The 16,903-nt window shown below is 44.8% G+C and overlaps 1 protein-coding gene across 4 annotated transcripts in view; it reads right to left on the bottom strand.

Moving 5' to 3' along the window:
- Gpm6b (glycoprotein m6b) overlaps nt 1–764 on the bottom strand; it is a 146,715-nt gene extending 145,951 nt beyond the window's left edge. Inside the window, exon 1 of one of the 4 annotated variants that reach the window (XM_017601904.3) lies at nt 193–764. In XM_017601904.3, coding sequence (XP_017457393.1) covers nt 193–196 — 4 coding nt within the window. In that variant the 5' untranslated portion in view covers nt 197–764. The remainder of the gene's footprint in view (nt 1–192) is intronic. The other 3 variants (XM_008773151.3, XM_063279771.1, XM_063279773.1) reach the window with 3 other exon arrangements.
- Between the last annotated feature and the right edge of the window lie 16,139 nt (nt 765–16,903).

The following is a 16,903-nucleotide window of genomic DNA, read 5'->3' on the forward strand; positions in this document are numbered from 1 at the left end:
GCGCGGTGTCCCTCCCACCTCCAACCTCCATTCCCCTCCCGCAATGGTCTGGACTGGGTCACCCAGGTGGCTCAGGTAGCGCCACCTGAGCTGGGGGTAGGGCGGGGCGCACCCTTGTGCGAGACCTGGGACGCGAGGCCGTGGCTGTGGTGGTGGCCGTGGCGGTGGCGTGGGGCCAGCACGATCGCTTACCCATGGTTGGAGACTGGCGGGAGGGGTGCGGGCTCCGGGCGATTGGGCTCCCCGGGGACGCAGGATAGCCGGTGGCACAAGTTTGCAGGTCTGGCGGGCACGTGCGTGGGGCCGGGCTCCGGGCTGGCTGCGCTGGGCAGAGCTGGGCTGGCCGCTTGGCTCTTCGCTCCTGGCCGGGGTGGGAGCGCCGCGCAGCTCCGCCTGCACTGGGGGCCGGCCGTGCCGAGAGGGGCCCTGACGTCAGCGCCGGGGGCTTTGTGCGCCCGGAGCGAGGGCCAGGCTGGGGCAGTGGCGGTGACCGAGCTGTTGTAAGCTTGTAGCTTTCACTGAGACCCTGGAGTGAGGGGCATGGAAACTGGAGACGCAGGGGGGGGGGGGGGTGGGGGTAGGTGCAGGAAGAGGAGGGAGGCGTTCTAGTATTTTGGGGGCGTGAATCTACATCCCAGATGAAAACTAGTATGGTCAGTGAAGGGGGTGCTTGAGGTCTTAGCCACCACCCATTGTGCAGATAAAGAAACTGAGGAAGGGGGGGTGTCACTGCTCCAAAGATTGGGCAGATCTGCCTCAACCTACATTCCAGAATTCTCTTTTACAGCTAACAAGTGTGACTTAAGCCATTGGACTTCAATGCTAGTGTTAATTTAGAATCGCCTATTTTCTCGGGGCGTCTGTGGGTGGGTTCTAGGATAAGGCTCCCACACCTCTCCAGGTGATTCATCCTGTTGATATGAGCCCTCAGAGACCACCAACTGGAGTTAGCTGCCGATAACAAGTGACATGGAGGAGCTCAGGTGCCCCCCTCCAGTCTTGGGTGGAATCAGATCTGGAGGTGTCTATAGTTAGTTAATCAGCTCTCTAGATTCTTGGAAGCCCACCCCGGTAAGCTCTTGGAGACCACAGATTTATGCCAGCCAGGCTCTTCAGGCCTTGCACTTGAGCCTTTAAGCGAATTAATGGTTTAACTGTGTCAGCCATTTAAATTCTTTCTGCTTCTTTAGAAAGAGAAGAATCTTCCTGTCAACAGAAGTATTAGAAAAGCCATAAGACCCTGGCAGTTCCTAAGGCTGATGTTCACCGGGAATATTTTATGTTGTGTTCCTTTATGGTTTTGGAAATACAGCATGATACTTGAACAGAGGGTTACATAAACAGTAACACTAGATAGTGCATTTAAGGGACATTTAAGCCACAAGAGAGAGGCTTTGGGATTGAGAAAGGGAGGAGGAAGCAAACATTTCATCTATTGAAATTTATTGGATTAGGAAAGATTGTATCAAGGCAGAGCTCTAGAAAGCCTAATAATATTTTACATAAAAGAACAGGGATTTGTGCTAGGCGGATCACTGGCTCATTTTCACAATCCCACGGGAACAGTCATTCCTCCCCAATCTTCATGCAGTTAATAAAGCAGCAGGGATCTCACAGGTTTCAGTTTTCCTATTACCAGAGAGTAATCCCTTTGAATGAGCCCTGAGTGCATCCTTATGCAGGAATCCAAGCACAGGTGCTTACCTCAGGCTGCCTGTGAAGAACACAGTGGTCTGGGCGAAGACAGAGGAATTCATACCAAGTCCTGGTTGGAGGAAGAGCCCTTTGGTTAGTTCTTACATCTCAGTCGACTCCTAGGAAGCAAAACACGCCACACCAGGATTTGGGCATTCACAGTCAGAATACTCTAGTATATGTAGGGCTTCTAGAAGCTACTTGAGGACCGAGAGCTGGAAAGTTTTGTACACAGAGATGATAGTCAACACTTTGGTCTGCTACCATGACATATTGGATTTTTTTTTAAACCACAGAAAAAGAAAGAACAGCTGTCCAAATATTGGAGGTAGTTACAATGGGATGCTATAATTAAAAAGGAAAGTCACCTTATCCTAGAAACATTCCTTCATTTTGCAAGTGTTGTGGATTGATTTCACGAAGCCACTGACGTCAAAAGTCTTAAGAAAAGCTGGGGAAGACAGAGTACAGAAGATGGACTAACCAGCGTGTTTGAATTCCCTTCCTTAAAATAAAACTAATGTTCTCATGTTAAATAACCACAGTCTTGACAAATTAAAGCAAGATACACTGCAGGTGGGTGAACAAATTGGGCAAGGCTTTCTGGAAAGCTGCTTGGCAGTGTGTATAAAGAAACTTAAAACTATCATTGCCCCTGACCTAGTAGTAAGTCCTCTCCTGAGACTCACGCCTCAGTAAATAATGATAGTTAAAGTCAAAATGAATGCAAAAGGATGTTTATCAGATTGTGAGATAAACTAGCAAATAAAACAACAAAACAGAAATGGGAAAGCAGCCATTGTTCAATTCTCAGGACGTGGCTGAAGAAAGGTTTTTGCTGAGTTAGCTCCCAGCTTCTCAACTAAAATAGGTTTTGTGACCCTGGCCCCCAGCAGTCTCTCCCCATCTCCCTCTCCTTCTCCCTCCCCTAGAAGCCCCAGAGACATAAATTTAGCCATCTCTGGGGAGTTTTTTGCATTACAAATAGGTAGGAGGGCGTGTCTCTGTCCTGCCCACCCTGCTACTGTTGGAGATGTCTCCAAGCTGTGGGACTACTGGTCTGGGGAACAGGGGATAAATGCAAGGCCTTCTTCAGGGGTTCATCCTGAGGTTCTCTTTTAGGTCTGGTATCCAGCTGGGCTGTGGCTTAGAGAATAGGGGAAAGGGTTACATCCTGTGGGCAGGTCTTAAAGAGTCTGAGGTTAGAACTGAGGACACAGACACACAGAATGAACAACAGCCTGGGGGCTCTGTATTTCAAAGCTGACTAAAAACACATTCTGCCTTTAAAACATAGGTCATTTCACGCTGCTCCTATGAGTCATAGAAATTGGCAAACAATTTTTAATGTGGTTTGTATTGAGCGTCTCAATCTGGCAGTTTAGGCCATGTCTGTCTCCAGGGCTAGGAGCTTTCAAGTGATAGTCTATGGTTTTGCACCATGGCCAAGTTTCCCACATGTGTGAGGTTAGATCACAGTTCACAGCAGTGCATCAGGAACTGATAACAAATGTCCAAGACCGTGACTAACTTGACAGAGACTATAGCTAATCTGACAGTGTCTCCTCACATTTGCAGATACAATTTTAAAACGAACCATTCATGCAGCTCCAAGCATATTTAACTAACCCGTCCTGGCTTCATTTGTGTTACTATGATAAACTATAATGACGAAAAAAGTAATTTAGGAGAGAAAAATGTATTTGGTTTACAATTTTGGGTTACAGGCCATCACTGCAGTGAAGTCCAGGCAGAACCTAAAGCATCTCATCCATAGTCAAGAGGAGAGAATGAACAAATGTAGGAGTTCTGGCTTGCTCACTCTTAGCTAGCTTTCTCCTCTTTTGTCCTGTTGAGGATTCTCTGTCTAAGGAATGGTGCTACTCACAACAGGCTAGGTCTCCACACATTATTTAATTATCAAGACAATCCTCCACGGCCATTCCCACAGGACAAGCTGATGTAGATAACTCCCCTTCCCCCTGGTATCCTAAGTTGTGTCTAGTTAACAGTTAAAATGAATGAGCACACAGGCTATTACTTGTAAGGACAGAAAATTATCTCTTCCTACATCTTCCCGTGGTCTCAAAACAATGAATTTGGTATGTTGATACAAAACAAAAACAAACCCAAAACACAGCTGTCACTTCAGAGGACATAAAACAGTTGATTCTGGACCAAGATATGAATGATCTTGGTCAGGGAACAGATTCCGGTTACCTCAAACCAGTTTTGTGAAGTTTTTAAAGTAAAAAAAAGGGGCTGGGGATTTAGCTCAGTGGTAGAGCGCTTGCCTAGCAAGTGCAAGGCCCTGGGTTTGGCCCCCAGCTCCCAAAAAAAAGAATACTTTAAAGTAAAAAAAAAAGTCTTAAGCCATTTTTAAAATGAGACTTAATTTTTATTATGTTTTGTGTGAGTGTGTGTATGTGTGTATGTCTGTGAGTGTGTGTGTATGTGTGTGTATGTGTGTGTGTATTTGCATGTGTGGGCACATGCATATCATGGTAGAGGACAACTCATAGAAGTTACTGTCTCCTTCCACCATGTGAATCTTGGGGATCAAACTCTGGTAGGTGATCTGGCTTGGCAGAAAGTGCCTTTCCCCAATGAACCACTTCACTGGCATCAAGACACTTTTTAAAATATATTCTAGGGAGCATTAGGTGGTCTGGTTACTATAGCAAAGAGGGGGAGCTCTCTCCTACAGGCCCCAGATGTTATCTGATGACATTCTGAGCTTTAAGGTTGATGAAAGCCAAGGGTATGTTTGTCCACTCCAAGAGGATCTCACCTAAAAGTCACGAGGATGTTAGATAAAGCACATGGATAGGCTATTAAGGGACCTAAGGAGACCCCAAGATAACTTAGCTCTTAACTCACCCACAATATTCGTGCTGCTCCATGCTCTTTTAAGCTCTAATCAATCAGCCTTTGTTGGAGGTTCAGAGTAAGGTTCTTCTTTGAGAGAACATCAGCTCACAATGTAGACTAACATTCCGGGAAAAAAAATATCTCAAGCTGGAAGAAGCTTCTTTGACTGTTATAAAAGTCAGTTATCATTTACAGAATTACAGGACTATTTTAAAAATATCTCAGCATCCTGGGTTGGACTATTGCAAGCCCTCTCTGCCTGCCTGCCCAAATTCTATCTTCAGGAAAGGAACTCTGAAGAGTATATCCATCCCTCGCTGGCGAAGATAGAATTTTCTCTTGTCTCAGGCTGGAAACATTCTACAAGTATGTTTTCCTGGTTCTTTTTAGCTGTTGGTTTCTCATGGTAAAACTCATAAAACATAGAATTGTACTTTTTTTGAGTCAGGGACTCTCTACATAGTCCTGGCTATTCAGCAACTCACTGTGTAGACCAGGATGGCTTCGAACTCACAGAGCTCTGCCTGCTTCTGTCTCCCACGTGCTGGGCTTAAAGGCATTTGCCACTATGCCTGGCTAGAATTAGACATTTCAAGGTAGAACTTTCTGATACTTAGCATATTTACACTACGGTAGAAATACCAACAGTAGCTCCAGTGAACTTTCACCAGTCTAAGGGCAACCACATACTAATTAAGCTGTTGTTACCCCATTACTCCCTTCCCTTATGCCTTAACCACTACTAACCTACTTTCTGTTGTATGGAAAGTCTGTTCTCATCTTCTAGATGTGTCATAGTGGTGAAATGGTACATATGGCCTCTGTGTTTGACTTCTTTTGCTTAATGTCACACTGTGGCATATGCCCACACACCATTCCACTCATAGGGCTTCATATTTCCCATTGTATAAGTGTCACACATTTTCTTGACCCATTCATCTTTCAGACATCAACCTTTCAGCTACTGTAAACAATAGTCCTCTCAACATTGGTCTACAAAGAGCTGTTAAAGTCTCTGGTTTCAATTCTTTTGAGCCTATTGGAACTGCTGGATCATTTGCTCAGTTCACAAAGCCTTAGACAACAGCAGTGCCTTGGATGTTATCATCAGTAGAGAAAGGCTCTAACGTCTTCACCTCCTTGCCCGTACTTGCTCTTTTCTGTCCTTTTCCTCACAGCCATCATGGTGGTGGACGCAGGTATTTTTGTAGGAAACTGTATTTTCAGTTCTCCTTGCTATGCCCAGGCTGACCCTTGTCTCTTACTGCCTGTCCCAATTCTCCCTGCTCTAGCATTACAGGCCTAATGTTTCCTTCCAGTGTAGGACTGAGCACTCTGTCTGGTTAGGTCTCCCTCTGCATCTGGCACTTACCTTGAGCATCACACCTTCTCCCTACAGTCCTGTCTGACCTGTAGGCTGGCACATTGGCATTTCACTGTCCTAACCCTGCCAGGGTTACAATTCCACTTTGGATTAAGTACCTATGTAATTAATATATGTTGTCCTCTGTCACACCATGATCTCTGGTACTGCATAAACCAGGCACAGTGGTATATACCTGTAACTCAAGCTCTGGGGTGGGGGGCGTGGGACAAGGAGGAGCAGAAGTTCAAAGTCATTCTTGGGTATATAGTAAGGTGGAGGCCAGTCTGGGCTACAGGAGACCCTGGCTCAAAAAAAAAGTAAAGAAAATATTCTCTAAATTCAAGTCTGATTTCTTCCTTCCCTAGGACTCTGCTCCTCTGATAATCAGTGGTTTTTGTTTGTTTGCTTGCTTGCTTGTTTTTCTCTATTATGAATCACGCCTTTTTTTCTTCCTTTTTTTCATCATTATTAACTTGAATATTTCTTATTTACATTTCGATTGCTATTCCCCTTCCCGGTTTCTGGGTCGACATCCCCCTAACCCCTCTCCCTCCCCTTCTCTATCGGTGTTCCCCTCCCCTTCTCTATCGGTGTTCCCCTCCCCTTCTCTATCGGTGTTCCCCTCCCCTTCTCTATCGGTGTTCCCCTCCCCTTCTCTATCGGTGTTCCCCTCCCCATCCTTCCCCCATTACCGCCCTCCTCCCAACAATCACGATGAATCACGACTTTTAATCAGGTCATTTGAGGTTTGTTGCCCCTGTACCATTCTCTTAGGAAACCCTCTTGGAAAAGTCACCCACATTTGCACACACTTTCCCCACCTCCTCCATCTCCGGAGTCCCCTCCAATTACCCTAATGCACATACGCTGCTGCTGAAATAGCCCATGTCAAGGACACATATGCCTGGCAGGAGCAAGAGAGGATGTTTGCACTGCATCCCTCCATTCTTCTGGAACAGCTTCTTATCTGAGCCTCCAAGAGCCAGGCATCCCTGTTTTCCTCCTATCTCACTGGACACAAGTTTTGCTTGTTCTTTGCTGATACTTAAACTTTGTTTCTCTCTTCTCTCCCCCACTTTCTTTCATCTTCCTGTGATGTGGATAGAACCTTGGTGTCCCATTCATACTAAACATGAACCTTACCCCTTTAACAACTAGTCAATTGTTAAAGTCATGGTGTGTGTGTGTGTGTGTGTGTGTGTGTGTGTGTGTGTGTGTGTGTGTGTGTGTGTTTGCACACATATGTGGAGGCTAGAGGATAACTTTTTTCTTTTTGTTTTTTGGAGATACAGTTTCACTATATAACTGTGGCTATCTTGGAACTCACTATGTAGACCAGACTGGCTTCGAACTCACAAAGACGTGCCTTTCAAGTTCTGGGATTAAAGGAATGTACCACCATGTGCAGCTTAGATGACAGTTTTTGAGAATTGGTTCCCTCTTACCATGTGAGTAAGCACCTTTATCCAGCCGAGGATTTCACTGATTACTATTTATTATTGTTGGTAGTTTGTGTGTGTGTGTGTGTGTGTGTGTGTGTGTGTGTGTGTGTGTGTGTACTCTCATATGTGCGCATGTGCCCCAGCATACAAATTGAGATTGGAGGGCAGATTTTTTTGGCATTCCAGGGATCAAACTTGAGTTATCAGACTTGAACCATCTTCCCGGAGCTTCCTTTTTTTTCTTTCCTGTCAGTTTCTCTCCGTAGACTGTATGCTTCCCATGACCACGAATCTTGTAAGTTTTGAACATACCCTCGAGTCTTTGTTCACTGAACGTTAATCTCCATTTGAGTTGATGCAATTTTGAAAGTGTTTAGTTTTGGTGCAAGGGATTGCACTCCAGGCCTCACACGTGCTAGGCCCATGTCTTACCAATGAGCTATACATCTAGACTTAAAAGACAGATTGTTAAAAATTCTTGTTCAGGTCAAAAATATCCTACAGTCTTGTCTACATAATCCTTTGTCATTTCAATCTTTCTATAGAGCATTCTTGCGATTCCTTCTATTACTCCCAGTGATGTTTCTCTACTGTTCCTGGCTATCTTTCTTCCTTTGCCTTGACCTCAAGTCATTGACCAGAATTCTTTTGGCATTGGTGTTTTCAGCCACCTGGGTAGTTCTTAGTGTGTGGCACACATCTCTCTGTATTGTCCACAGAGATAGAACAATTTCTGTTGTGGAAAAAGGCCATCCTCTGTTTAGCACACACAGAGCTCTAGGCTTGTGCAGCTGTTCAGCTGGGAAAGGCACCTGTTTGCAGGGTGATTTCCGAAATGCAAGTAAGCAAGGTCCACTTTCAAACCTCGGAAAGAGGAACAGATACAACAATGTTGAAGTTTATGGCATAACTCCATGTCTGGCCATAGTCTCCTGGCGAACACTGTGATTAAGGTCAAAGAGCTGGTCTAGCAAGGCTGTCTGATATAGCTTCTCCTTTCTGTAACTGCTCATGGCTCTGCTTCTCCACCTCCTGATGGCTGGGACGGGAAGTTGAGTGGCATCTTTATTCACTCTAGAAGCTTGATCCAGGAAAGCAATGATGTTGAGGGTGGGTGGCAAGCTGCCGTGATGATTTCACAAACCCTCATTCTATGGGACCATCCCTTTCTCTTAAAATACCCTCAGGTCTACTAAATATTCATATATGCACTGTACACATTGCTCAAGAGTGCCCCACGGGATTCAGCAAATGTGCAGCACATTATTGAGAGCTTTGTAGAAGAGCATGTTTCATCTCATGATGGAGTCGTGATTTAGCCATGGAGGGAACCCTCATTGATGACTGGTTGACTGGAGTCACGAGAGCTGCGCCATACTTTCCTTTTCCACATACCAGTATCAGCATATCAGTGGCAGAGTGCTTTCTTAGCATATATAAGGCCATGGGTTCAATACACAGCCTCTTCTCCCCACTAAGTTGGTAGCACTGACTAAGCCCCTTGTAGTTTTCTTTCCTGAGATTCTTACCTAATGCCTTTGAACTTATTTTGTTAACTTTTTTCCTTTTTAAAATTATTTATTGCAGGGGTGGGGAGGAGTAAGCAGTACATGCTTGCCTTTAACCCAGCACTCAGGAGGCAGAGACAGGTGGATCTCTGTCATTTCCAGGTTAGCCTAGTGTACAATAGAGTTCAAGGCCAGTTTGGACTATGTAGTGAGACACTGTCAAAAACAAATTTTATTCTCTCTCTCTCTCTCTCTCTCTCTCTCTCTCTCTCTCTCTCGGGGTGTGTGTGTGTGTGTGTGTGTGTGTGTGTGTGTGTGTGTGTGTGTGTGTGAGCATGCATGAACCTGTCCATGTATGTGTTACAGTGTGCTCATAGAGGTCAGTAGACAACTTGATGGAGTCAGTTCTCTCCTCAGACCTTTATGTAGATTCCGTGATGGAACTCATGTTGCCAGTCTTCTGCAGCAAGCACCTTCACCAGCTGAGCCATCTTGCGAGCCCTGTGTCCTCATTCTTGATTGGCAAAAGAGATACCATTAGCACATGCGTTCTGTTTACCCAGCGTTCGAAGATGCGGAGTCAAATGGAGCCTTGCATGAAGGTTTATTACTTTTGCAGTTGTCGACATGGTATTTTCAGCTAATATGTTTCCTTTATTGAATATGTTTGTTCTCTGTTGATGCTAGTATATATTGGAATGGGTTTTCAGAGATTTTTTTTCAGGAACAAAGAATCAGATAGAAACACATGGAGAGTGGCAAGCAAGATGAGAGAACTTATCAAGAAAGAGTATACCATTCTAGGGCTGGAATCAGAGTTTTCTGGTTAAGAGTTAAGAGCACTTGGTGCTCTTGCAGAGGACTTGAGTTTGCTTCCCAGAATTCACTTTGCTCATCTTCCAATTACCTATAACTCTAGTTCCAAGGGACCCAATGCCCTCTTCTGGCCTCTATGGACCAGTGGTATACACACAGACCAAGACGTGTGTGCATGCTAGTGCACATACACACATGCACACACAAATAAAAGCAAATAAGTTCTGAGGGCTGGAGAGATGGCTCAAAGGGATTGCTCTTCCAGGGCCCTGAGTTTGGTGTTCAGCACCCATGTCGGGCAGATCACAACTGCCTGCAACTCCAGTTCCAGGGAATTTGACTCCATGGGCCCCCTCAAGCTCTTATATACATAATTAAAATAAAATTCTGAGAGCTGAGGAGATGGCTCAGTGGCTAAGTGTACTTGTCGCTCTTCTGTAGGACTCACATGGTGGCTCTGTAAGTCCAATCCTAGGGGACCCAGTGAGAACAAGGTATGTCCATGCTTCACATACATATGTGTAGGCAAAAATTCACACATAAAAAATTTATTTCATTTCTACACTTTCAGTCATTTCATTACTATGTATGTAACAAAAATTAAAGTTTTATTTTAAGAAAAGAAAGAACATTATGTCAAGGGGGGAAGTTTTGAAGATCAATGCTGTAGGCAAATTTCATGTCACACAGTGTGGGCTTTTGGGGGTCACTTGCATAGCACAGGCTTTCTCCAGTGTGCTCCCATAAGTGTCCTTCTACATACAACTTCATGTGCCATATGTCTCCTTAGCAATTGAAGTCTCCACCCAAGGGGCCCATTTTAAGGTAATAAGGTGGAAGTCACCTTCAAACAGGCCCTCCAGAGTGCCTTGGTATCTGTGTCAGTGACGAGCCAATTGTCTCTGCTGGCGTGGGTATGTCCCAGCCATCCTGTTTGCCAGCAGGTTTTGTCCTATGTCCCTTTTGCAGCTTCATGTAAAGTCTTCTAGACCCCAGTCTCCAATCTGGTCTCCTACTTCACTTCGGCTCAAAGGGTTCATGGTGATGGTGACTGCAAAGTCTTCCAGGGATGGGCTAATGACGGACAGGCTTGCAATTCTGCACTCAGATGAAAGGAATAAGATGTGATCCTGACCAATTTGAGCTGTTTTACAAACTACCATAGTCTCGGGGGGATGGGAGGCTTATAAACAATAGAGATTTTGCTCTCAGAGTCCTGGGGGGCTGGTAAGTTCAGGATCAAGGCAGCAGTGGTTGCTTGGTAGAGGCTGTTCCTGGTTCACAGAGAGCCATCTCTGAATTTCCTGGGTCTTCATGTGGTAGAAATGACTAAGGATCTCTATGGAATTCCTGTTATAAGGATCCTAGTTAGCTTCCAATACCAGTGTTCTAAGGATCTCAACACTGGATTTGGAGTCACAAATGTCCAAGTCATAGCAAAGGGGCTTAGTTTCAGCTGACTGTAAAGATGGCCCAGTTTTCTCCATGGCCTCCTCTTGTTGTAAGGCTCTCATTGAATGGTTACTGAGTAAAAGGATGAGTGGATGGATGGACAGCTAAGGAGGCAGACCCAGTATCAGGCCTTATTATCGGGAGCCTGAGGCTCTTCGCCTTATCACCTTGGAAGGTTGGGCAGGCCATATGAAGAATAGCTCCTCTGTGTATTTTCTTTCCCACATTCTGTTTAACTCAGTCCCCTGTTTCAGAATGATAGCCACCTTCATTTTGTTCTTCCTTTGCATACATTTATTTATCTTTATTATGTGTTACTTTTTCATGGGAGAAGAAAGGAATCTGTCACTCAATCTGTTCCTTATGGCTTTCAAAATATCCTTTGTGTTTTGTGGCATAGCACACAGAAGGATAAAACATTAGCGGGCCAGTCAGCCAACATGAAGTCCTTTAAAAAAAAACCCAAGGTAATTGCAATTCATAATTCTAAGAACCCTCATACTTGTTTTGATTCCTTAAAATACAATTAAATTTGAGATAAAGACTCAAACTCCTTTATTCAAATTATATTGAAGTAGCTTTCTATTGCCAAACAGGTCATATTTGGGGAGCAATTTCCCAATATGTAAAATGAATAATAATGGCTTTAGAATAATCATAATTACATCCCCAAAAGGGAATTTTATCTCAGTTAATTTTTTCCCCTTTGTAGTGTTGGATGACTGATTCTGAAGTAATTATGAAGCACAGCGTTCTTTCTTGTCACTGAATGGCATGCCTATTATCCTGCCTGTGTCCTGTGTTTCCCTGCAGCCCCACATGCGTTTGAAAACAGTGGTTTTGTGATTTAAGCTTATCGTACAAAATGCCAATGCTAATCGACCTTTGAGCATGTACATCTCTGTACCATAGCAAAGGGCCATGAAAAAAAATATGTAGGCGTGCAGCTATGAGGCATTTGCTTTGCACAGTGCTAAGGGGCCCTGCGTGGGTAGCGTGAGCAGACTGAGGTCTTACAAAACCCTGCTCGTCTCTGAAAGAGCTGCCCCCTTGGCTGTGTCTTCTGAGTGTAGGCTTTCTGAACCTCTTTGCAGGTGGGAAGCTGGCTTCTGCCTTCCTGACATGTGTGTCCATTATCTTGCTGTTGGGGTAGCTGCTTAAGTATCAGATCCTACCAAGAAGGGTGGGTGATGGCACCCTGTTGGCACAATCCACTCATCTAGGAAGGTGCTCACAGGTTTAGTAGAGAGGCGAGCTTCGAGGGTAGGTGGCTACAAATCCCAACCTCGCCTACAGCTCACCAGGGGATGCAGTAGGCCTGTCCGTGTGTGGATGTGGGGGATGCTGAAGTGGAGCCAGGTGTCACACTATAGGCTTTAACAGAAGCCCCTTGCTAGCTATTCAGAACTCATTCTGGCACTGCCCTGATCATGGCACTGTGCATGACTTGAGCCTATCTGAGCTAGTGTTGTCTTTCATAGACTGGGAGAGGAACCACAACTCACTTAAAAAGTTAAGAATGCGAGTATATAATATACTCATATAGATATATTCGTGGTACAGGTTTCCTCATCCTTTACAGTATCTCCCCATTTTGAGCAGCTGGGGTCATCCTGGAGGGGCATGGTTTCTTCAAAAGGCTGTGTGTGTGTGTGTGTGTGTGTGTGTGTGTGTGTGTGTGTGTGTGTGTGTGTGTAGGTTAGAGGACAGCTTTTGGATGTCAGTTGTCAGCCTCTAGCATGTAGATCCCAAGGAAGCAACTCAGGGTGTCACGCTTGGCGACAACCTTCCTTACCTACCGAGCCTTTTCTCTTGCCTCGTTTATGTTTCCATGTTAATGGGTAGAAGTGTCAGTTAAACTTCATGTACATATGCACACACACACACACACACACACACACACACACACACACACACACACACATTGTCACCCATTCCTTTTAGTAGCATTGAATGGTGCTTTTCTTGCTTTTCTCGATTCATGAAAGTTAGATCATAAGACCAAGATTCTGATTGCTGGAATGAGTTCTAAGCCTGGCATTTATTGCTTGTGTCCAGAGCTTTGTCTCTGTGCATTTAGATTGTCTCTAGTGTTTCACCACTCCCCAGCTGCCAAGCGTGTATACACAGGGGATGCTGGGTTGGGGGATGAGGGTCATGGCATAGCCAGCTCTCTTTGGCAGGAGGCAGCAGCTACTCAGAAGCCATTCTCCACTCCCACAGTGTCCTTGGCTTGCACTCCCTGCAGTTGTCCCCCTTGCTGTTCTCCTGTCTTAATCATTGTCACTGGCTGTTCTCAAGCTGTCATTTTGATTTCCCTTTTCTTACTCCTCCTACTCCTCTTCTTCTCTTTATTTTTTTAGCTTCCTTGTCTAATCCCCACAAGTCACTACTAGAGTGTATGCATGAGTATCATGTGCTCTCTCTCTCTCTCTCTCTCTCTCTCTCTCTCTCTCTCTCTCTCTCTCTCTCACACACACACACACACACAAAACCTTTGTGTGTGCATGCATACTGATTATTTATATATTTAGAGACAAGATCCCATTAGCCCAGGCAGGCTCTCCATCAATGCTACTACTTCTGGCCTTGAGAGAAGTGAAACTCTACCAGTTTTTCAGTCAAATGGTGACTTTCACCACATCATAGGAGGGGCTTGAATGTCTTGGACTCCACTGGCAGGATTTCTTGTCTAATGGTGCTGGAAGTGTTAAGGGTGCTGGAGAAACAGAGTATCCTTTCCTCCCCAGGGACTGCCTCTCAGCTAAAGCTAGATCTTTAACTAGGCTGCAGACAAAGACTTACAGCATGAGCCAGAGGGAAGCATAGTGAGTTTATTAAGGTAAGGGAGAGGGGTAGCTCAGTTGGCTGTGTGGCTAGTTCCTAAGCAGGAAGCCCTGTATTTAATCCCTGCAATGCATCAGGTCGGTGTGGTGGCATAAGCCAGTTATCACAGCACCCTGGAAGTGGAACCAGAAGAATCAATATTTCAAGGTCGTCCTCAGCTACACAGGGAGTTAGTTCAAGGTGAAACTTGCTCACACAGTGTTTATGAAGGTATAGGTGTAAATAAGGAAATTGCTTTTCTTCCAAGCACAAAAACCTGACGTTTTTCATCTTGATTCCATGACACAGTAATAATGTGTTTCCCCTACCTCCTAGCCTACTCAACCCAGTTCCAGCCTACAAAAAATGACACTAGTTCCAAAGGGATGTTTCTTGATATTGCTGGGAGGGATGCCTGTCTTCTAGCATTGTGTATGCAGACATCAGCGTGGCCTTCTGACAAAGCAGGCGATGTGATCACTGATGACCTGTGATCATTGGACCAGCAAGACTGCTTCACAGAGCCAGGCCTGGTTCCTCACACCTGAAATCCTAGCACTTGGGAGGTGGAGGTGAGCTTCAGAAATTCAAGCCTATCCTTGGCTACAGAGAGAGTGTGAGGCCAACCTGGGCTACATAAGACTGAAAATGGAAAGAAAAACAACTGATTTCTAAATTGATTGCATCAATTATCACTATTTTGTTGCACTGTACATGGAAGGGACAGCAGGTGAGTCACTGTCATTAGATTTCTGACCCTTCATTTTTCATATGCCTCCAAAATGATACAAATATTTAAGAGTCTTGTTTTTGTTTGTTTGTTTGTTTAAGTGGTTTCCAGTACCAACCAGCACTATGATAAATTTTCAAATGACTGGCTCTGAAAGAACTGGTCGAGAGCAATTAATGGTTACTTCCAATTGCTCTCTAGCACAAATGAACGTTGGGAGGTGGTGCCCAGGAAGGGCAGGACATGAAATCTGGTTGGAGAATGTTCCAGTTTCTTCAGAGAGCCCCTTCCTGACAAGCAGTTCTCTGGCACTTTAAAGGGAAGCTGGCTGCACTGCTTCAGAATGAAGCGATCCCTCAGAAGATAGGGATACGTCCTCCTTCCCCTTGTCATCTGGGACTTCATCCAAGTGAGAAATTGCAGTTAGAGTGTATTGGGTCTTATTCAAAGTTCTGGGGTTCCAGGTACAAAGCAGCTGGCCTTAGCACGGTCAGGGAGACAGCAGCCCCAACCAGGAGCCACCATTTCATCTAAGATGAATTGTATGACTGATAGTCACCATCACACTAGACTTCAAGCCAGCTGACTAACTGGACTGCGAATTTGGCTCTACCAAAAGAGCCCCCAGTGGGAGCCAGAGGGTGGGAACTCTAGCTTCATCCCTGTGTGGAAACTGTTTCCCCGGTGTCCTCAAAGCTTGTCACTCCTACTAGGTATCTGTGGTGTCTAGACTTAAAACGACACACACACACAAAAACACACACACACATACACACACACATAAACACACACATACACACACATACACACACACATAAACACACATACACACACATACACACATACACATACACATACACACATACACACACACACACACACACACACACACAACTGTGAGGACAGAGACAGAGACAGCAAGACAGAAACACAGACAGACACAGAAAGACAGAGTGATATCTTTAGTGTTGATTAAAAAAATAAAGTTGGTCTATGTAAACATTTAAAGAAAACAAAGATTACAATAATCTTAATTTTTTTTCCTCCTGGCCACTGTACGGCATGATAGTCCAGGGTGGAAAATGGCTCTTTTTTTTTTCATTCATTTGATGCAAGGAAAGAATGAGGAGGGGTGTCCATTTTGAAAATTTTATTAGTTTTTGAGATTATAACATAATTATATCATTTACCCCTTCTGTTTCCTCCCTCAAAGCCCTCCTATGTACCTCTCCTGGTTCTCTTTCAAGTTCATGACCTCTTTTTATTACATATATATCCTGTTGGGCCTGAATATGTATACTTGTATGTATGTTTTCAGTTTGACCACAGTATTAAATAAACAGTTACTGTGGTATTCCCTGGAAAGTCTATTTCTCCCACTCTCAGGGTTCCTTAGTTGCCTGCAGTTCTTTTTGATGGGTTTAATTACTTTTCTTTCTTTTTTTTTTTTTTTGGAGCAAAACCAGGGCCTTGCGCTGCCTAGGCAAGCGCTCTACCACTGAGCTAAATCCCCAACCCCTACTTTCCTTTTTTTTTTTTTTTTTATTAACTTGAGTATTTCTTATATACATTTCAAGTGTTATTCCCTTTCCCGGTTTCCGGACAAACATCCCCCTCCCCCCTCCCCTTCCTTATGGGTGTTCCCCTCCCAACCCTCCCCCCATTGCCGCCCTCCCCCCATAGTCTAGTTCACTGGGGGTTCAGTCTTAGCAGGACCCAGGGCTTCCCCTTCCACTGGTGCTCTTACTAGGATATTCATTGCTACCTATGGGGTCAGAGTCCAGGGTCAGTCCATGTATAGTCTTTAGGTAGTGGCTTAGTCCCTGGAAGCTCTGGTTGCTTGGCATTGTTGTACTTTTGGGGTCTCGAGCCCCTTCAAGCTCTTCCAGTTCTTTCTCTGATTCCTTCAACGGGGGACCTATTCTCAGTTCAGTGGTTTGCTGCTGGCATTCGCCTCTGTATTTGCTGTATTCTGGCTGTGTCTCTCAGGAGCGATCTACATCCGGCTCCTGTCGGTCTGCACTTCTTTGCTTCATCCATCTTGTCTAATTGGGTGGCTGTATATGTATGGGCCACATGTGGGGCAGGCTCTGAATGGGTGTTCCTTCAGTCTCTGTTTTAATCTTTGCCTCTCCCTTCCCTGCCAAGGGTATTCTTTTTCCTCATTTAAAGAAGGAGTGAAGCATTCACATTTTGA

This window comes from Rattus norvegicus, chromosome X (assembly GCF_036323735.1).
Source record: "Rattus norvegicus strain BN/NHsdMcwi chromosome X, GRCr8, whole genome shotgun sequence".
NCBI classification, from domain to species: domain Eukaryota; kingdom Metazoa; phylum Chordata; class Mammalia; order Rodentia; family Muridae; genus Rattus; species Rattus norvegicus.